The sequence below is a fragment of the Sminthopsis crassicaudata genome, chromosome 4 (assembly GCF_048593235.1).
Source record: "Sminthopsis crassicaudata isolate SCR6 chromosome 4, ASM4859323v1, whole genome shotgun sequence".
Classification (NCBI taxonomy): Eukaryota; Metazoa; Chordata; class Mammalia; order Dasyuromorphia; family Dasyuridae; genus Sminthopsis; species Sminthopsis crassicaudata.
Window position 1 is genome coordinate 31,026,388 of NC_133620.1, and position 22,847 is coordinate 31,049,234.

The 22,847-nt window shown below is 35.5% G+C and overlaps 1 protein-coding gene across 2 annotated transcripts in view; it reads left to right on the forward strand.

The window, feature by feature from the left end:
- Positions 1 to 22,847, forward strand: part of DIPK1A (divergent protein kinase domain 1A) — a 106,839-nt gene that overhangs the window by 24,346 nt on the left and 59,646 nt on the right. Inside the window, exon 1 of one of the 2 annotated variants that reach the window (XM_074266222.1) lies at positions 921 to 985. The exons of the other annotated variant lie outside the window; for it this stretch is intronic. Coding sequence (XP_074122323.1) covers positions 944 to 985 — 42 coding nt within the window. The 5' untranslated portion in view covers positions 921 to 943. Of the gene's footprint in view, positions 1 to 920; positions 986 to 22,847 lie in introns of those variants that run through there. 2 annotated transcript variants of the gene reach the window in all.

The following is a 22,847-nucleotide window of genomic DNA, read 5'->3' on the forward strand; positions in this document are numbered from 1 at the left end:
CTTCCCTCTGCAATTCAATTTATAGATAAGGAAACTGAGGCAAACAAAGTTAAATATCTGAGATCAGATGTGAATTCATAAAGATGTGTCTCCTGACTCCAGGCCCTGCATTCTATACACTGTACCACTTAGCTGTCCTTTTTCTCTATCTCCCTCCTTTCTTTCCTTAGGCTTCAAATCTGCAAGAAACCTTTCTCTCTCCTTCCCATTGCTATTGCTTCTTTCTCAAATTTTCTATACTTTACTCTTAATGTATGTTTTGTGTGTGTGTGTGTGTGTGTGTGTGTGTGTGTGTGTATATATATATATATATATATATATATATATATATATATATATGGTTTTTTGCATATTGGCTCCTGTTTTAGAATATGAACTTATTGAGAGTAAGTATCATTTCTGTCTTTCTTTGTATTCCTAGCTCTTAGCCCACAGTCACATTATTTGTTAATTGAATGACTGACTTCAGTATTTCCCTATTACCTCTTGTATAAAATATTAATTCATCCTAGTGTTTAAAGCACATGATAAATGCTTAATAAATTCATGTCTTATCCATCACTTATCTCTCTCTCTATCCATCTATCTATCTATCTATCTATCTATCTATCTATCTATCTATCATCCTTGATTATATCTATCTATAAATGCAGGCCAGTCCTTTCTCTGCAAGTTAGAGTATTAAAAAGGTTTTTCACTTCCTGAGAAGTTAGGTAATTTGTCCAGGATCCCATAGTCAATATATGTTACAGGTGGAACTTGAATCTAGGTTTTGCTAGCTGTATCTAATAAATAATCTACCTATATCTAATAAGCATATAATAAATGCTTGTGGAATTTAACCAATGTCAGATCAGATTAATATTGCTGATATATATTAATTGAGAACTGAAAAGCTAATGGTCTATGTCACATTTGACAGGTCATATTTGATCCATCCTGCATGACAAGTCTATTCACTGGAATTTCCTGCCGTATTTTAAAGGTCAGAGTATTTAGAGAATTTGATTTTTCCCTCCCAAAGGTAATGGATTGGACAAGCCAATAAATGGCTTAGTTCTGGTCACTGGTTCTGCACTGCCATTGCAACCTAAGCCTATGCCCCAATCCCAAACTGCTGAGTCTAGTTTGAACCTCGGAGACTTGAGCACAATGATACATGTACATAGAGCACAAAACAATCTGTTCTGTGTATCAAACCTTAGAGTCATATATAGCATTAGAAGGAAGGCTTGTGACATTGCCCTCCCTTCACTTGCCTATTTGTGGAGAATGTTCAAAGTGGAACGTTAGAGATCAAGCTGAGCATAAGCGTGTGCTTCTCCATATACCAGCATCTAAGACTTTGCAAGTGAAACAATCAACATTTATTAAATACCTTCTATGTGCCAGACTTTGTGCTAAGAGCTTTGGATACAAAGAGAAGCAAAGGACTGTTTCTGCTTTTAAGGAACTCAGTTTATTGAGAAAAACAATGTGCAAACAACTATGTATAAGCAAGATGTTTATGGGATAAATTGGAGATAATCAACAGAAGGCAGGCACCTTCGTTGAAGGAGATCCTGAAAGGTTTCTTGCAGAATGTGGGATTTTAATGCAAAGTGGTAGTTTGAAGGCAGAGATGAGGAGGTAGAGAATTCCAGACATGCATGTATAAAATGCTTGTCTTTGGGAGATGGATTATCTAGTTCAAGGAACAGCAAGGAATCAATCAATAAAAATTTAAGTGGCTACTATTTGCCAGGCATTATGCTAAACACTGGGAATAAAGATAGTCCCTGTTTTCAAGGAGTTTATGATCTGCTAAGGGAGACAACTTGCAATCAAATCTATACAGAGCAAGTTATGTATATGCAGGACAAATAGAAGGGAGTTAAGAGAATGAAGGCACTAGAATTAGGAGGGTTGAGGAAGGCATTTAGTAAAAGGTGGGATTATAGTTGGGACTTAAAATAAGTCAGGGAAAATGTTCCAGGAAGAGAGGAGGTAGAGTGCTCCAGGCATAGGGAAAAGTCTGAAAATTTTGGAGTGAAAAGATGAAGTGTTTTGTTTGTGGAATAGCTAGGAGATCAGTGTCATTGAATCAAATAGTACCAATGAGAGTAAAAGATTTAAGCAGACTGGAAAGTTAGGAAGAGGTAAAGTTATTAAGAGCTTTGAATATTAAGCAGAGCATTTTGTATTTGATCCTGGAGATAATAGAGAATGGGGCTTAATCAAACCTGTGCTTTTAAAACATTAATTTGCCAGCTGAAGAGGCTGTATTGGAGTGTAGAGAATAGAGGCAGGAACCAACAAGCAGCCTATTGCAATAGTCCTCATTTGAAGTGATGAAGACCTGAACTCAGGTGGGAACAGTATCAAAAGCATAAAGGGTAACACGTCCAAGAGATATTCTGAAGGAAGAAAAGACAGGACTTGGAGAGTGATTGGTCAGGGGAGTTGAGAATGAGGATGTTAAGGATGTGAGCCCTGGTAACAGGAAGGATGGTACTCCACAAATAATGGGGAAGTTAGCAACAGGAGCAGATTTAGAGGCAAAGATAAGAGTCCATTATTGAAAAGATTGAGTTAATTATGTCTGTGAAAAGAGCCAGCCTGAAAAATCAACAAACAGTGGAGATGTCAGACTGGAGATTGGGAGAGATATTAGGAATAGACACATAAATCGAAGAATCAACAGTATAGAGAAAACTTAAGTTCTTCTCTAATTAGGGTAGCCACTTTGGATGTGGTAATAGTAATAGAAGCAATGGATCTCAGAACTGGCACTACAGCTTTTTCCCTTAACTTAAAATATATTTTTTTAAATTTTTAAAAATTCTTTTATGATATTCTCATAAGCACTGTTTAGTGGTTGATTGGTTTGTTGTTGGTTTGTTTACTTTATACTTTAAATTGTAAATAGTTTTCTAGGAGTTTCAATAACCTTTCACTTTGCTATTAGATTTATTTATAATAGCTTTTTATTTTTCTTTTAAAAATAACTTTTTATTTTCAAAATATATGCAAAGATAATTTTGAACATTCAAAACCTTATATTCCAAATGTTCCTCCCTCTGTTTCTCCCATTTCCCCCAGCCAGCAAATAATCCAATATATGTTAAACATGTACAGTTCTATACATATTTCCACAATTATTATGCTGCACAAGAAAAACCAGATCAAAAAAGGAAAAAAAAAATGAGAAAGAAAACAAAAAGCATGGCTTTCTAATTTTTCAAAATACATGCAAAGATAGTTTTCAACATTCACCCTTGCAAAATCTTGTGTTCCATATTTTTCTCCCTTTCTCCCCATCTCCCCCCACCCCTAGACAGCAAGTAATTCAATATAGGTTAAGCACATTTTGCTATTAGATTTGAAAGCAAGAAGTAAAGGCACTATTTACAGGATAATTATGGTACTTTTTCAATTTAACAATTGTTATGAAAAGTTTTTATATTTGGTTTGGGGGGAAGATCCAGATACCTACTATCTAGTTATCAATCTTTATCTGTTTATACATAATGGGTTATATGTAGTTGGTAATTCTTTAGTGTTAAAATGAGAATAGTTGCTTTTAACATATCCTAATTTTGGATTATAATATCCTTATTATACTTTAATAGCTTTGAAATAGAGTTTTTCCTTTACAAGAACTAAAGTAAGAGGGGGTAGCTAAGTTAGTGCAGTGGATAGAGCACCAGTCCTGAAGTCAGGAGGACCCGAGTTCAAATTTGGCCTCAGGCACTTAATACTTCCTAGCTGTGTGACCCTGGGCAAGTCACTTAACCCCAGCCTCAGAAAAAAAAAAAAAAAAAGGAAGAAGAAAAACTAAAGTAAGAAGGGAGAGAATGCCACTTAAGGAACATAGCAAGTATGAAGTATTGTACCTCGTCCTTCTGTGGGAGGCGATCATGCATTTATTATTCTGCATGTCTTTTATGGATGAGGAAATTTGATTCATCAATGTTGGAGCTCACTAACGTCCCACATCTCACTGCATTTTCAGCTGTGAACCCAGGTCCCAGTACTCTTTCTGCAATAATGTCTTTGCACTTTACCTCCATAAAATAAAAACCATGTTTCTTATAATAAACTGCTTTGAAGATCAGAGAAGTAAATCTTCTAAGTGTAAAGAATCCAATTGATATAAATTTTAAATCAGTTTTTCAAACATTTAACAACCTAGTTATGTTTTGTTGGTGGTGTTATTTTTTTAATTTGTCTGGGGTGTGTGGGCTCCTGTTTGTTTACAAGACTGCAGTATCAGTTTAAGCCTTCAACAGCCAATGAGTCAGTTCACTAAAACAAAGCTGAGAAATAAAATAAGTGAGCAGCCTTAAAAGGCTTAAAGGGTAGGGTGTGATGACGCAGATTTGTCTGAAATGTTTGTGTTCAGGACTAGCACTAGATATTTAAAGTCACTTTCATATCCATAAATCTGTGATTCCCTGAAAGCAGTTTACATTAGTAAGGAAAGCTACAAATAAGAGGATTAGGGCCTCAAAAACTCAGCACTAATGGTATACTTTTGTATCTGGGTTCAATCAGTAATGGATGCTAGGTCAACAGCCCCTTTCCTATTCTACCCAAGAATTTTTCTTATTAAACAGAAGACATACAGGATCATAGAAAAACTGTCTGCTCTTTGATTATACCTGGATGTTGCAAAGGACCTTTTATTATTATAATGGGTTACCTGATCATTTCGTCAGTCCTTGAATAGCATTTTGGACAAATAAAAAGGCTTATGAGATAATTTATTCCCTGGAGATGTGGAAGAGATAAATAAGCCTATTTAGGTGGTAATAGCAGGATGGATTAGTGAATTAAAAGTCCTTAATTATTATGCTTCAAGCAACAACTTAATTTGCTTCAATCTGTTCCATTAGCTCTCAAATAGTTCTTTCTTAGGACATATCTGATTGCACTTTTGGTGCTTGTCATCTTCAGATTTTTATAATCAAAATGTCTGTTATTAGTAGTCATATGTGTACTCATTAGACTGAATGCTGTGTAAATACCTAGTCTTTTGTCCTTTAAAAGTTTCATATGGCAATCCCTTAATTATCAAAGAGGATAATGTGTTTCTACAACGTGCTTTATCAAACACTTCACTGCAATAGAAATAATATAGGAGGCATGAAGCTACATTTGAGGATGTCATTTAAGTGGAGATGATAAGGATCAAAAATGCTTAGAAAAGAAAAATAATTAATCTGAGAGTCTTGCAGTAAAAGGACAGGGAAGGGTCAAATGGGGCACATAACCATAGGGAGACTTAAGACCTTGGAGAAAAAGCAAAACAAAGGTCAAAATTATTGTATAGTTGTTGTTTTGGGTTTTTTTTTTTTTTTTTTTTTTTTTTTTTTGGTAATATGGCCACCCAATAAATCTATCTACTTTTCTTTTTCAGTAGAAAGTTCAAATCACCAGTGGATAGAGCACCAGCCATGGTGTTGGGAGAACCTGAGTTTAAATCCAGCTTCAGACACTTAACACTTCCTAGCTGTGTGACCCTGGGCAAGTTACAACCCCAATGCCTCGCAAAAAAAAAAAAAAAAAAGTTCAAATCAAAATCAATAAAAACAAAATTAACATGATAAGTGACAGTAGATACGTTACATATATTATTTAATGGGGTATGTGCAAAGAAGGTCAGTGTTGAGTAAGTGTTGTCAAATGTTGAGGCAGGTATAATGGTGCTAACCATTGCCATCAATTCGTCTTCTCTTATGACAGAAATGAGTTTTGTTATCATGTTGCTTATTTCATTTGCATTTTAAATGTAACATGTATAAATTTGAATTTTACAAATCTTTATGGGGAAGTTAAAAGTACAGTAATATCTGTTAAATTTTTCAGTATCATTTATTTTGTTATGTCTAATACAATAAACTAGCTTTCCCTAACTGCAACTTATGAATATATTTATGTATAATCATTTTAAGTGTCAGCAACTAAATTGAAATTAAATTTTTTATTGTCTCTAATTGTCTAAGAAAAATAATATCCCTTCATGTTGAATAAGTATATTACCAATCTTAAGGAAAAATGCTTTGGTACAAATTTAGCCTTATGGAAACAGCTTCAAATGGTTCCACTTGTAGATAATAGTGGAAAAAAATTGTCCATGTTTGATGATCTATGAGATCAATTAATGGAAAAACTAAAATCTTACTGTTATACATTCCAAATAGTTCAAGCAGCAAGTGTAGTTAAAGATGCTTATTTAATTATATTTGTAGGGTATGTTGTCAAAATTGATGTTAGAAAGATTTGAAATCAAAGTTTAAAAGATGTTACTTTATAAGCCTATTAATAGCAATTCCATAGCAAGAGAAATTTTTTATGTAATTGACAGATTTTCCATAAGAATTATATAATATGTGGAAATTATATTTGAAAGAGATTATGAAATGAAAATTTCTGACTAAGCCCAGATCCCCAAAGAAATAACCTTATAAGGAATGATGAAGAATGCCATATGAAAGAAAGATTAACAAAAAAACAACAAAAAAAAAAAGAGAAACATAATTGAGCTCATTCATCTAATATATTATTACCCTCAGATAGAGCCTGAAGTTATGGATAAACTAAAATTTGTTGTCATTCTGTGTAGATCCAGGCTAGTAGGTGAACTGAGGAGGGAAAAAGGACCTGAGCCTAGCAACTCCATCTAAAATTGCAAGAGAGGACCAGAATCTGACCTTGACAAAGATACTTAATCCAGGAATTTAGGCTGTAGATGTGAGTAAACAGAAGAAAACTCCAAATACAGTGAAGAAATACTTTAGGTATCAAGAGAATCCCAAAATAAAATCTCAGAAGAAAAGATATATAGAAACCCCCCAAAATAAATTGACCAGGGCAGCTAGATACCACAGGAGGCCCTGAAGTCAGGAGGACATGAGTTCAAATCTTACCTCATACACTTAATATTTACTAGATGTGTGACCCTTCGAAAGTCACAACCCCAATTGCCTCAGCAGAAAGAAAAGAAAGAGAGAGAGGGAGGGAAGGAAGGAGGGGAGGAGAGAAAGAAGGAAGGGAGGAGGAAGGGAAGGAGAGGAAAAAAGAGAGAGAGAATTGACCACAAGGGCTTCAAGATTTGATTGAATTAATAAAGAAAAAGAGTTGAAACAAGAGATAAAGATTGAAATTAGAATACTTGGAAGAGAATAAATATATATGAGCAGAAAATAGAAAACCTTACTTAAGTTTTGGTCACTCTAAAAAGTAAAATAGAGCAAATGGTACTTAACAGTGATAGAAATAATATTAGAACAAAGTCAAAAAGCTGAAAATTAGAAGAACATTTTGAAATATTTGCTATAAAAAACAACTGACCTAGAAAACAGGATGAGAAGAGATAATTTAAGAATCATTGAACTTCTTGAAAACCAGAACCAAACAAAAAAGACTAGACACCATATTTCAAGACATAAGAAAAAAAAAACCACCCAGAACTATTAGAAGTAGAGGGGAATTAAAAATATGAACACTAAAGAGATCTAAAAGCAAATTGAGCACAGTCAGAAGTGTGATAAAATCCATAGTTATCAGGCCAGAGCATTGTATTGGAGTTTCTACTGATGAAGCTCAGTATATAAGTATTAGGCAAAAGTACAAGTACCTCACTCAATTTGAACACATTGTCTATTTTACAGTCATTTGCATCAAGAAATGCAAGTGAGGAGGTCCTTTTTTGCATGGCAGCAGCTGTACCAAGTATAGGCAAGATGGCACTGTTCATACTGCTATGCTCAATGCTTCAGCACTTCTGAGGGCCAGCCCTGCCACTCTGATGCTACTACACTTCTGGCTCTCCTGTTACTTCTCTGGTGCTGCTGGTGAGGAAATTGCCACTATTCTGCCTCAGCCTCCCCATTTAGAGAGAAGCCGGCAACTTTTATATATTTTGACTCAGAACAAGTGAGATCTTATTGTTCCTTTGTGCCGTTGTCATGATGAAAAACCCAAAATCAATCACTATGAAGCACACATGGGTAGCATCTTCATGTTCATTAAAGTGGCTGATGGGATTCTCCTTCTCTTCTGCCTGGAGACCTGCACAAGCTCATCTCTATCACTGTCTACACAGCATCTCTGCTTACTGTGCCTAACCCCTCCACATTAGCTCCAGTACAGCCAGTGCTTCAAGAACAAGACAACTGACAGAACTGAAATGGACTGTGGAGGGTTTTGCCAGTTAGTCTCATGAGTGACAGTCACTTGCTATCCTTTGCTTCAAGTACAGTCATACAGGAGTTTTGGGAAGATGGATGTAAAGGCAGGAACTGTCTTTTTGCTTGTATTTGTATCCCCAGTACATAATGTCTAGTACATAGTAAGCACTTAATAAGTGCTTGTTGTAATCTGCTTATGAGTTTGTCACCCCTCAGTAAGCAGCATTCACCCTGTTCCAGAGCAGTAGGAGTGATTTATCACAGCACCCTAGACTAACAAGCAAGGGTGAGCTCACTCTTGGATGCTGTCTGAGGAAAATGTGGGCCTTTGAGTTTGGCCTGAATAGCTTGTACAACTGTAAAGTATACCAAGTCCTCAGTAGCAGCAGCCTGAGTGCCCAGTGAGGGCACTCCTCACACAGCCAGACAGCAAATCCTATCCCCCCCATCCTCCCACCCCTTACCCCACCCCACCCCCATCTCTTGTCTTCTCTACTTGTCTTTTCAAACCACGCCCCTGCTAAGACTCTCCAGACTGTAGTCTTTTGGTAGTTATTAGCATTCCTATTTGGCACAAACCTGGAACAAGGCCCAAGTCTGTTGGGGGTGTTAATTGATGAAAACATGCAGGAGAAGATACTCTTCCTGGCCAAGCACCTCCCCTGATTTAGTTAACCATTTCACTAAATAGAGGCGACATCAATTCTTTATTTTGGAGGGAGGAAGTTTCCTTCTAAATGTGAATTTTTTTTAACACTGATTTTGGGCCAAGGAGAACAGAAAAGAAAGTCACATGTCTTAAGCAATCTGTATTTTCAGAGTTCCTTATAGAGAACAAATGTGTGGCTCTCCAGACTCAAATAGATTTCACATGTCACAGACCAGCAGTCATTTTAACTAGATCTCCCCAATCAGTGACCTCATTTCCCCATACCTTTGTGGCCTTTCTTGTTGCAATTTAGCCATAGAAAATACTTAACAATCAATTTTCAACAGGACTCTTACATTTTTAGAGAGTGTGAAAAGATGGGGTACATGTTGCTTTTGAGTAAATGATGCTTGAATTTCAAAACTTCTTTCCTTCATCACATGGGAAAGGAGGACTGAGAGCATGCAAAATATCCCCCTCTATGTTAGAAACTGAAGGAGAAAGATGATGGATTCCTTTGGTATTTCTATGAACTCCTTATACCAGCCAATAGTTGTGTAATAAATAATAAACTGGGACTTTGCAAAAACACAAAAACAAGTAAGAGAAATATCAGGTACTTCTATTATTTCAAATTACTGCAAAAGTAATCAACATGAAAAGGAAGACTCTTTGAAAAACTGATAATGTAGGAGCAGAGCATAAGGTACTTATATATTATTGGGAAACAGTATATTTTAGAGTTAAAAAAAAGAAATTGTGATAATAAATATGTAATAATAAAAAGAAAGCAAATCAATTTTATAGCAAAAATTTTCTTTTGAAACTTGCATCTTGTTTAGTTCCAGTGGACTTGTGATAAAGAGAGCTATCTGCAACCAGACAGAGAACTGTGGGGACCGAGTGTGGATTACAGCACAGTATTTTCACTTTTTTGTTGTTTGTTTGCATTTTTTTTCTCTTTTTAAAATTTTTGATCTGATTTTTCCTGTGCAGCATGATAATTGTGGAAATATGTATTGAAGAATTGCCTTTATATTGCACATATATTGCCATCTAAGGAAGGGGATGGGGTGAAGGAAAGGAAAAAAAAATTTAGAACACAAGATTTTATATTTAAAATTATCTATGACTATGTTTTGAAAATAAAAAGGAGAATAAAAAAGAAACTTGGACATATAGATCTTTTTAAAACCAAATATTCTAAATAAATTAATGCAATGTCCTCGATTCATTCTCTGATCAGAAAGATAAAATAGCTCTGAAAAAGTTAGAGTGTGGGTAATAAATTTGCAATAACAATAACAAAAATGTTTCTTTGGTTCCCAATTTTAAAAAAATATATCAGTGAGTGAGAAGAAGGAAAGATCTAAATGTTCATAATAAAAGCAACTCTTGCTTTATTGGAGAAGACAGCTATTTCTAATTAGGAAGAGATTAAGTTCATTTGCCATAAACCAACTGGCACATTTGGTGTTATGAATAAGAACAGTTATTATGTCTTGTGAGAATACATCAAAACAGCACTGAACTTAATATCTTTCTACATTTTGAAACTGCATAATAGATCAAAGTGATACAAGTGTTATTATTTGTAACATTTTATTTGTGTGAAATGGTATATAGAGACAGCTAGTGGCGCTATAAATAGAATACAGGATGTGGAGTCAAGAAGATCTGAATTCAAATCTAGCCACAGACACTTACCTGCAGTGACCCTGGGAAAGTCACTTAATTTAAATCTGCCTCAGTTTTCTTAGCTGTGAAATAGAGATCATAATAGCATCTCTACCACAAGTAGTTATAAGACTCAAATAAGAAAATATTTAATAAAAAGCTCTTAATTCAGTGTCTAGCACTTATGCTTATTTCCCTTCATTTATTCTCTTTTCCTGCTGTAATTGTTAATAAAATAAAAGAATTTTGACTGATTGAAAAAAAGAAATTTTAGTATCAGTATCACTAATGATTCTGAAAAATTTTACTACAGAAATTAAAACTATCCATAAAATGTAATAGCTATTCTTTTTAAACCATAAATATGCAAATTACAAATAATTTAATCCACAAATATATATGTTGTTTTATATTTATGCTTTGTTATAAATTAATAACAAACCTTTTACCATAATAAAATAAATTTTGTCATAATAAAATGAGTTAAGAAAGTTATTGCACAGATTATTATATGAAAAGTGAGATGACATGATAGGGAGGGTGGTGAAATCACTATATGAAGTTTGGAAATGGCTGATATAATTAATCTCTGCTTCAATTAGGAAGGGTCTGGGGAGAAGGGACTAGCTAGGGGATGTAGAATATAAGTGACAATGGACTCAGGATTTATCATTTCCTTCTCTAGGTCTTTATACAGATGAGGAAACTGAGGCTTATAGGATTAGGTTACTTGCCCAAGGTCAGATAGCTTGTGTCTGAGGTCAGAGCTGAGCTCTTCCTGCATCTAGGCCCAGCACTCTATCCCCTATACCAATTAATTGCCTTTGACACATGAGGAAATGAAAGTTTTAAAAAGATTGAGTGACCTGCTAATAAGTATCTCTGGCAGGATTTGAACTCAAGATTTCCAGACTCCAAATCCCTCACAATAGCCATTGCGCCATCTAGCTGTCCCATGTACTAGCAAACATTCTGATATAGTGAAAAGATCCTTGAATTTGGATTCAAATGACTTGGATCTCTGGTCTTGCTAATTGCTACCTATGTGACAGCTACTCCAAGCTTCAGTTCCCTCATCAATAAATCAAAGGGTTTAAACTAGATAAGAAAGACTAAAGCTTTAGATCCTATGAAATAAGATTACCATATTTCTTGTTTTGATTGGGGGAAAAGGGCTGGGTATGGTTGAAAAAAGCAAGGAATATAACTTTAAAAGTAAAATGGTAATTATATTTAATGGGCCCTCCCCTCGCTTAGGCCAAATGGTAATGATTTCACACAAATGCCTCTATTCCTTTTAAGTTTAATCAATTGAATCCCACTGGAATTTCTAGTGTGGGACTTTGCCCCTTTACACCAGGTACCTTGTCCTATTTACTAATACTTGATACAGGGGCAGCTAGGTGGTACAGTGGATAGAGTACCAGCCTTGAATTCAGGAGGACTCGAGTTCAAATATGATCTCAGACACTTAACACTTCCTAGCTGTGTGACCCTGAGCAAGTCACTTAACCCCAGCCTCAGGGGGGGGGAAAATACTTAATGCCACTGGGGTTGGGTCAGAGGGGCAAAAAGGGAGGCTGGGAACATAAAATTTAGACATTAAAAACTATAGGGTCAACCCTTTTAACTTTTAATTGGGGTTAGGGAGTAGAAGAGGAACAGATAAAAGCATGTCCATAGTTCTCACATAGGAAGGCAACATTTCTTATGATTTATGAATCTGGGTTGTTGTTTTTTAAAATACTAATGACTTCATTATAAAGTAGCTCCTTTCCCAGAAGACTCATTAATTCTCAAGTAGTCTAAAATAAACCACATTAACACACATGAAAGGGACATGGAGACAGGCACTAAATAAACACAAGAAGCACTTCTATTGTGTACTGAATTACTGCTCCTTAAAGATAGGAATGCTACTCAAGTCCTTCAAAGAAAAGCACCTCTGCCATAGAAAGAACAATAGTAACTTCTGCAGCTTAGTTAAGAGTCCATCCTTACAAGCTACAAGCTTCTGTGAAAGAAAAATTCCTGTCTCTTTAGTCCTGTTATGATGTATCTCCCTGCTTAGGCCAGTCCTCTGCCCATGGATGTACAATCTTTACCCACTCCTGAAGCCTTTCCAACCTAATTGGAGGGAACATTTTTGCTCTTCTCACCAGCTATTGGAGCTCACTCTTACCTCAAGGCCAAACTAAATTGGAATCAGACTTAAATATAAGAAGATAAAAATAAACTTTCTGAAATGACAATATTCTTCTAACTAAAATCTAGCAAGGTTCCATTTTGAAATGTAAAGAAAAGTAAAAGCTCTACCAGAATGTATCATTTCAGGATTAGAGGTATAAACTGGACTCAAGTAAAAAAGGATGTGATTTGTCTGCATGCTTCAGGGTACCTTGGAATAAATACTTTTGGTTTGTCTTATTATTTTCTCCATTATCCCTGGTCCCTGAAACAGTCCTTTGCACACATCAGACATTTCATATATGTTCAAGTGACAGAGCCTTCAGTGAATCATTCAATTTCTCTTCACCTCAGTTTCTACAAACCAAAGAGATGACACTAAAATAACACAGGGTTGTTGTTGTTAGACTTAATTTAAATACTACAAGAAAAAGAATGGGGGAGAAACAATTTGCCTGGACCATAGAGTCCTGAAATCAGTCTGTCAGGAAGCAATAATAATAATCGCTAATAGCTAACTGCTTTGACTGCATCCCATAAATTTTGATATGTTGTCTCATTATTCTCATTTTCTTGGATGAAATTATCGATTGTTTCTGTGTTTTGTTGTTTCACTCATTCTTTAGGATTTGATTATTTAGTTTCCAATTAATTTTTGGTATAATTTTCAATGGCCCTTTGTTACATGTTATTTTTATTGCACATGATCTGAAAAGGATGCATTTACTATTTTTACCTTTCTGCATTTGATTGTGAAGTTTTTATACCCTAATACATGTCAGTTTTTGTGTAGGTGCTATGTACCACTGAGAAAAGTCACTTAACCCCAATTGCCTCAGCAGAAAGAAAAGAAAGAGAGAGAGGGAGGGAAGGAGAGAGGGAGGGAAGGAAGGAGCAGGGGTAGCAATCATGACTCAGATAAAGCAAAGGCAAAAACAGATCTAATTAAAAGAGATGGGGAAGAAAACTACATCTTGATAAAGGATATTGTAGATTATAAAATAATTTATATATACCAAATGACATAGCATTCAAATTCCTAGAGGAGAAGTTAAATGAGTTGCAATAAGAAATAGACCCCAAAACTATACTAGCAGGGGATCCCAATCTCCCTCTATCAGAACTAGACACATCAAACCACAAAATAAATAAGAAAGAAGTTAAGGAAGTAAATAGAATTTTAGAAAAGTTAGGTATGATAGACCTTTAGGGAAAACTGAATGGGGATAGAAAGGAATGTGCTTTTTTTTTTTTTTACTTCAGCTATAGATTCTGCTTCTGCTTTTTACCTTTACTCTGTATGTATCGCTCTGCTTCAAATGTGTTTCTTGTTAACAACCTATTGTAGATTCTGGTTTTTAATTCACTCTGCTATCTCCTTCTGTTTTATGGGAGAGTTCATTGTATTCACACACATTCACACACATTAAAATTAGTAACTCTGTATTTTCCACCATTCTATTTTTCCAAAGTTACATTTTTCTCTCTCCTCTCACCATTTTCCTCCTTACCAGTATTTTATTTCTTACCACCATCTCACCATCTCCTTCAATCTGTCTTCCTTCTTTTCAGCCCCTCCCCCTTTCTTATCTTTTTCCCCTTCTGCTTCTGTTTCCCTTCTATTAGCCTCACCCTTTCCTTTTCCCTTTCCCCTCCTAGTACCCTATACAGTGAGACAAGTTTTTATACCATAAGCATAAAAAGTATCTTTCCCTTTCATTTTTACCTTCTTATATGTCTCTTGAGTCTTATATTTGAAGATCAAATTTTCTGTTCAGCTCTGTTCTTTTCATCAAAAATTATTGAAAATCCCTTATTTCATTGAATTTTCAACTTTTCCTCTGAAAGGTAAGGCTTAGTTTTGCTGGGTAGTTGATTCTTGGTTGTAATACAAGCTCCTCTGCCTTCTAGAATATCAGATTTTTGATCCTTTAAAGCAGAAGCTGCTAGATTCTGAGTAATACTGATTGTGGCTCCTCAATATTTGAATTATTTCTTTCTGGCTGCTTGCAGCATTTTTCTCCTTGATCTGATAATTCTGGAATTTAGCTATACTATTCCTTGGAGTTTTCATTTTGGGGACTTTTTCAGGAGGTAATTAGTGGATTCTTTCAATGACTATTTTACCCTATGTTCAAGAAATCAGGGCAGTTTTCTTCATGATTTCTTGAAGATGTCATCCAGGCTCTTTTTTTCATTGTTGCTTTCAAGTAGTCCAATAATTCTTTAGATTGTCTCTCTTGGATCTATTTTCTAGGTCAATTGTTTTATACATTTATACATTATACATGTATTATACATTTTCTTCTATTTTTTCTCTTTTTTTTTTTTTTGTTTTGTTTGACTGATTCTTGTCTCATTGAATCATTCACTTCCATTTGTCCAATTCTAATTTTTAGTGAATTATTTTCTTCAGCTTTTTAACCTGTTTTTGCATTTGGTCAATTGTATTTTTAAAGTAGTAGTTTTCTTTTTACATTTTACCAAATGTAATTTTTAAGAAGTTGTTTTCTTCAGTATTTTTTTCCTTTCACTATATATATATTTTATTATTTTTTTTTTTAAGGAGTTGTTTTCTAGGACAGATTAGCCAATGGTGCTATATTTTGGCTAAGATGCTCCTACTAAAAACTGGAGCTGCCTTCCCTATACCTGCGCTGGGTCATGTTCTACACTATCCAATAAGAAGGACCTTTCCTAAAATCCTTCCAAGATATCATATGATAAAAAATTATTAAACTCCAAATTTTTGACGGTTCTCTCACTCCAGAATCCATTCAGAGGCTTGATCTAATGTTGATTCTGAGGCAAGCCAAGAAGAGCTCAGGTAAAGTCCTGTCTACTCTCCGCCATCTTGGCTCTAATCCCCTACATATTTATTATGTATATTTTAAAATATATCTGTAGCATTTCACATATGTAATATGCTTTACAGTTGTTAAAGACTTTTGTAAATATTAGCTCTTATCCATTTCTGGGTATCGCTGGCAGAAACTTTAGAGCTTTAAGCTACTAAATAGCTTAAAACCACATTAATACTTTTGGTACCCCCTGTACACTACAGTAATTAAGATTTTAAAGATAACTATTGTAAACTAGAAAGTCAACTATGTCAAACATTTTGGGCGTGAAAAGAATTTGGTGGAGTTCACTAAAGTCACATGGTTTATTGAGTAAGATTTTTCTAATACTTGTAGAGAACTTGGAGTAGGGGAAAATATTTTAACTTTGTGTCTGGAGATAGAACATATCATTGATCAAAGCAGATCTAAAATAGGAAATGAATCAAATAAATCTTTTACTCCATTGTCATTTACAAAACCCACAAAAGCTATCTGTTTTGCTTTTTTCCATATCTCATTAAACACTCCCAAGGAATAACTAATGTCCTGCTGAGCCATATGGCATCAAAGCAGGTGGACCATTACTATAGCTAGTCCACATTAACACATGCCAGTACTTACACCAAGTGATCCCATTCATTTTGTAGGCCTAATTCAGCATGCTTATCAATTGTTCCATTGTCTTGGATATGCATATTGAATTATGGCCTTGAAAAAACATGACTTGTTTATATTTTTCAGAAATCCAAAATTTATTGAGTTCTAGTTAACATTTTCATCAATGATGTGTATAATTACATGCTTATCAAGTTTGCAAATGATGTAAAGTTAGGAAGAATAACTAACACATTGGTCAATAAGGGTTGGGATCCAAAAGACCTTTATGAGCTAGGACTTTGGACCAATTCTAAAAAGCTAAAATTTAATAGAATAAAGTTTTACATTTAATGTTAAGAAAATCAACTTTACAGGTCCAAGAAAAGAGAGGCATGACTAGAGTCCTAAAGACATTGGAGATCTAAGGGCAGTGTGGTGGCACAGTGGATAGAGCACCAAGCCTGAAGTCAGGAGAACCTGAATTCAAATTTGACCTCAGACACTTAATACTTCCTAGCTGTGTGACCCTAGGCAAGTCACTTAACCTCAATTACCTCAGAAAAAAAAAAAAAGACATTGGAGATCTAGTGAGTTACAAGATCCCTGGAAATCAACAGAATAATATCTATAGCAGCCAAGACAGCTAAAGTGATCTGAGACTAAATCAAATGGTCTTGTGTCTAGGACTGGGTGTCTACTAGGCAGTTCTGCTGCATTCTTTGTGGTCTGCTCCCCATCAGGAGTATTGCATTCGGTTCTGGAGACTATATTTTAAGAAGAACCTTCTTAAGCTACAGAAGAAGGATTCAGAAATGAATTAATATCCTAGCACTAGCTAGCCTTCTCTTTCCTGAATCCTAAATAGAACACTCATACTACATCCATTTTTTTTTTTTTTTTCTTATTAGGGACTTTCCTCCAAGATCTCCAGTCAGCTAGCTGCCAACTTCTCCAGGTGTTGGAATTGGAACCGTGCTTTTTAGAATCAGCCTTTAATTAATAGTCCAAGTTTTCTCCTTCTGTTAGCTGATGTTTTGATCTGACTACCCAGCCTTTCTTTGTCTCTCTCTGCACAAGGAAAAAGCCAGTTTTCTACCCCATGGCACTTAACTAAAGCCACACGAGAGGCATGCCTGCTCTGTGTGGTAGAGTCACACTGTGAATCCCACCTTGTGACCCTTTTTCCATCCAGAAAGTAATTCTCTTCAGTTGGAGCATATCTCCACCCCCAAATCCCTGCCCTCTGAAGCTGTGAGCTATTTAGTATAAAAGCTATTTGAAGTGGCAGGCAATTGGTTTATTCATCAACCTCTTCAGATTTTCTTTGCAGATTTATATCTCTGACTTTGTAGTTTAGGTGAGGTGAGGTGGGAGGGCCTCTAAAAGAGACCCTTTGTAAAAGCTGAAACTCTTTTTTCTTCATAACTTTTTTTTTACATTTTTTTACATTTTTAAACATAAAGTTAGTCTGACCACTCCCACCCCCACCTAGGAGGTAATCGAGGAAAGAAAGGGACAGGTAACAAACTGTTAAAATTAGCTATAAAGATATGTTCTATGTCTTTTGTCTAAGAAAAAGTTTCCCTGATGCCAGTCCAGCCTAAGTATAGCCCTGTACCTTCATCAGAGGGCAATGAAGAGGCGGGAAGGATTTCTCTTATTTCCCTCCCGTTTTGGTGAGGGTGCTTTCTTTGCATTAGTACTATTCACCTCTTTCTAGAAAATCTGAAGCACATTTGAGATGTACTTGTCAAGAAGAACAGATGCAGACTTCCGTCAGACACAGAGAAGTGGAGATAGCAGCTTCAAGGATTGACTATGGTAGCAGAAAAGAGAGCCAACTATGGATGCAAGGGAGAGGTTAGCTCTAGTGGTTATGATATGGAGAACAGGCCCTGGTAGCTTACCTAAGTAATCTTCCCAACAGAAATGCTTCATCTAAGGAAGCTGCAGAGAGATTTTCACAAGGAGAGAAAGATTATCTAGACCTTTCAATACTCCAAGATGTGAAATGATTTGGCCATGTGTGTTTCCTACAAGTGTGTTTTACTACCATTGTATTCTAAACTCTGTGCCCAGCTTTTTCTTTTTTTTAAATTTTTTAATTATTTTTTTTACTGATTTTTTTTCTTTTTTATTTATTTATTTATTTTTATTATTTATATATATATATATATATTTTAATTATAGCATTTTATTGACAGAACAAAATCATGGGCAATTTTTACACCATTGTTCCTTGCACTCACTTCTGTTACAACTTTTCCCATCCCTCCCTCCACCCCCTCCCCTAGATGGCAGGTAGTCATATACATGTTAAACATGTTAAAGTATTTCCTAGATACAATATATGTGTGCAGATCCATACAGTTCTCTTGTTGTACAAGAAAAATTGGATTCAGAAGGTAAAATTAACAGTTTATACTCATTTCCCAGTGTTCCTTTTCTGGATGTAGCTGATTCTGTCCATCATTGAGCAACTGGAATTGGATTAGCTCTTCTCTATGTTGAAGATATCCACTTCCATCAGAATACATCCTCATACAATATCATTGTTGAAGTGTATAATGATCTTCTGGTTCTGCTGGTTTCACTCTGCATCAGTTGATGTAAGTCTCTCCAAGCCTCTCTGTATTCCTCCTGCTGGTCATTTCTTACAGAACAATAATATTCCATAACATTCATATACCATAATTTATCCAACCATTCTTCAATTGATGGGCATCCATTCAACTTCCAGTTTCTAGCCACTATGAAAAGAACTGCCACAAACATTTTGTGTGCCCATCTTTTTCATGAATATCGTGAGGTTTGGGGGGAAATGATTTGTAATTATTGATCTAATTTTGCCTTTTAGTGTAATGTTCTGTTGTCTCCAGAAACTGCCGATCGCTCTCTGGGAGGAGATGTGCTGTCTCAACTCAATCTCCAGGCCAGACTCCTCTTCCTCCAGAGAGCCGCCCCAGGTCTGGCCCAGACAAGACTCTCTCCTTGCTCAATGGTGTCTTCTTTTATCCTCCCAGAGAATGGGCGTGGGATAACTCAGGGGCTTCTGGGAAAAAATACTTCAACCAATGAATTTGCTCCTCTTAAACATGCAAGCTCCTCCCCAGGAGTTCAAAGGGGTAAAACTCCCTTTAAAGGCCGGAACTAGAGAATTGTTAAGTACTGACTTAGCACTTAGTAAGAACCTAACATTTTAGCAATGTTAGGGAGAAGCTCACCAGTGGGGGCTTGTGAGCGGGAGTGGTAAGAGCCTCCTACCCTGGAAATCAGGAGTAATAGCAGTCTTCCGGGAAACCAACCCACAAGTACAAATTGGAGAAACCAAAAGGAAGTGCTATGTAAGCAGCATAAGTTCAGTTTAAAACAGAATTATATAATGATCTCAATCAATCATTCAATAAGCATTTATTTAGTGCCTTCTTTATGCCTTAGACTGTGCTAAGTATTGTGGATATAAAGAGAAAGCAAAATAGTCCCTAAACACAGAGAATTTGTTTTTTAGTGGAGAAAACATTTCTGATTCCTTGACGGCATTGTAGCTTCTCCTGGTCTGCTTCTAACCTTTCAGAATTTCTCACCACTCTGTAATCTACACATTAGCCTAATAAGACTACCTGGTGTTTTCAGCTTTCCTGCTTTTCTCCTTTCCTTCAGCTATTTTTTTAAGATTGAAATTCTCTCTTTCCCTCTTCTTCATCTTCATCTTACTTATATCTTAATACTTCCTTCTCTGTTGAAATTTTCCTTCAAATTTTCTCTGGCCCCCTCCCTGGAAGGAAGGGATCTTATGGTTAAGATCTTAAGCTTTTGTTTTCTAATTATGTGTATTTAACCCTTCCTTCTCCTGCATCATAAGCTTTTTGATGTTGAAAATAAAATCTTTCTATCTTTGTAGCTCCCTCATAACCTAGTCCTGTGCATATAAAATGCATTTAATAAATGTTTGTTATATGACTGATGATAAAATTGGAAAAGAGTCAATAGAAATAAAGGACACAAAAATAGGCTGCATGAGTGTTAAAAGGAATTAAAACATGTGCCTTTGAAAACCACAAGTTGTCATCTTTGTAAACACTTTCACATTAATTATTGCTAAATGTGAAGAGTTAGGCAGAGAAAGCATATTGTACCCAGTTTGGGGACATAAAAATATGCACCTAACATTCTTCAATCTTGATACAACCAGTGGTAGTTACTGAGTAGCCAGCCAGCAATCAATCTTCATCTTGAAAGCTCCTACTGTTGTGTGGAAAACATCCAGACTTGACTTTTGCCAAAAGTGTTCTTGGCAAATCTGCATCCCAAGAGATGAATATTTAATTACTGTGCAGTACACATAACTTAGTGGAAAAGCAATGAGTGCTGAGATATTTGATTTAAATAAATGATACTTTTATCATGTAGGGTATTCACCTACATGGTTTACCACCTCCTCTATTCAGCTTTATTGGTGATTAAATGACCTTATCCTTAATCATATCCTCCTACTAAATTGTAAAATCTGTGAGGGCAAAATCTGTTTCTTAGGCAAACTTCTCTTATCCCATCTTCCAACACAATGAGTTGTATATTTTTCTTTTTACAGGTTTTCACCACAGAAAAAGGGTGGGATAATGAATTGTTGAACTAATTGTAAAAGTGTTGCTTCTTTAGGTAATCCCTTTATGAAATTTGAATTAGTCCTTTGAGTGAGTCAGAGGAAGGAGCACTATTAAGTTGAAGAATGCTAGATCATTCTTCTGTGTGACCTATAAAAATCTCTTCAGTGAGTCCAGAAGAGGAATTCAAATATTTCTGAGAGATGAGATGGGTAGAAAATACACAGAATTAGAGACATAGATGTCAAGAGAACCTCAGATGGTGAAGAAAGGACATGAGGAAGGCAGAGGATTCTGGAAGCAAGGCTACTTGGACAGATTTGAAATAAGCAATGTTAGGATAGGAGTTCTGTATAAGAAATTCCTCCAGACTAAGAAACTTGAGGCACGAATCCTGTATCTCTTTTTTCCCTTTGGACTCCCTCATGGAAGCCTGAAACCTTTTCTTTGGGACATTAAAAAAAGCTTATTTATCTTTTTTTTTTTTTAAATTTTGCATTGTCATTGTACACAGGATTAACTATAGGCCTTTGCTAATATGAATATAATCATTGGAAATAAAATGGAAATTGAGAAAAAAATCCCAGAAAAAGGAAGAAATATATCTCATTGAGTCAACAGACATTTTTCAAAAGCCTACTGTGTGCCAGGCTTTCTGCTAAGTTCTGGGGATCCCATTGAGGTACTTTACCTGGAAGCTTTCTCTGACTGAGGGTTCACAACTACAGATGATAAAGAGCATTACAAATCACTTAGTACAACTTTCTAAAACAGAGGAGTATTTATATTGGTAAGCCCAACTGGGCAAAATGTCAGTAGGAGGATAGAGAGAGCAAATAGGACTCCACAAATATTTCATATACATCATGCTTAATATAAATGTTTGGTGATTTGGATAACAGTAAAGATGGATCAAAAATGACATCAAAAGAGGAAAGTATTTGCTTTTTCTGGAAATTAATTTTACAGATTTGTATGCATATGTAGATATAGATCAGAAAGTTTTCCAGATTTGTTCATTTCAAATTCTTTTTTGCTCCTCGGCATTTATAAAAATTCTTTATGTTCTTTCATGAAAAATAGATACATCAAACATTTCTGTTAAGCTATCAAATGCTCTTCAGACATTTTCATAAAATTATCAAAGTGTTCTTACCTTCTGAAAATCAAAATTACAATATTTACATTTGGCAAAGATCCTTAATTTAACTATGGGATAAAAGTCACATTTAACATCTGAATTTTAAACCTTGTTTGTGTCAGAAAGTTTCATTTGTGACTGAAAGTAATATGCTGGAAATTAAAGGCATAAATTTCCAAAGCCTCTCAGATATAAAGGGGGGGGGGGAATAAACAATTGAGGGTTGAGTTCACTAAGGATGTTTTTTGTCAGTGGAGTACTTTTTATTCAGCCCCAACTTCTTTGAATTTGAGGTGATCTTTTGATTCAATTCAACAAGAATTTATGAAGCCTCAATTATATTAAAACTACTGTACTAAGTACATGGATTACACAGATCAAAATAAAAAACCTTTAAAAAACAAAAAGCTTTGTTCTTACTGAGCTTAAATTGTTCTGAGGGAGACTACATTTAACAGACAAATGCAATTAGGCAAGGCCTCTTGTAGAAAGAAGGTGGTACCTGAGTTGAATCCTGAAAGAAGCTAAGGATTCTAATAGGTGGAAATGATGAGGGGACAGCTCATGCAAAAACATGTAGGTGGGAAGAGTATTTTCTGGCTCTGGACTCCAAGCACCTGACTCTAAACTGTAACTCTGCCATTTACTTACTAGATGATCTTAGGCAACTGCTCACTGGTTTAGCTTTCCTAGACTCAGGGACCTCTTCTTTAAATGAGCTTGTTGAGTTGAATGTTCAGAGGTACTTTCTGGATTCAAATCTGGTGAGATCCTTTTTGCTAGTGATAGCATTAGGGGTATCCAGCTGAAGTTTATTCCAGGAAACAGGAAAGCACTGGGTTGAGATCATGAGCTGAGGACATGACCATGCATGTGTTTCCAAGAAATGGTCTTGGCTTTGGGGCTGAACCTGGGCCACCTCTAACCTTTCAGCACTGGATCCTTCTGCCAGGTCCTTTCTTACCTTGCATAAGG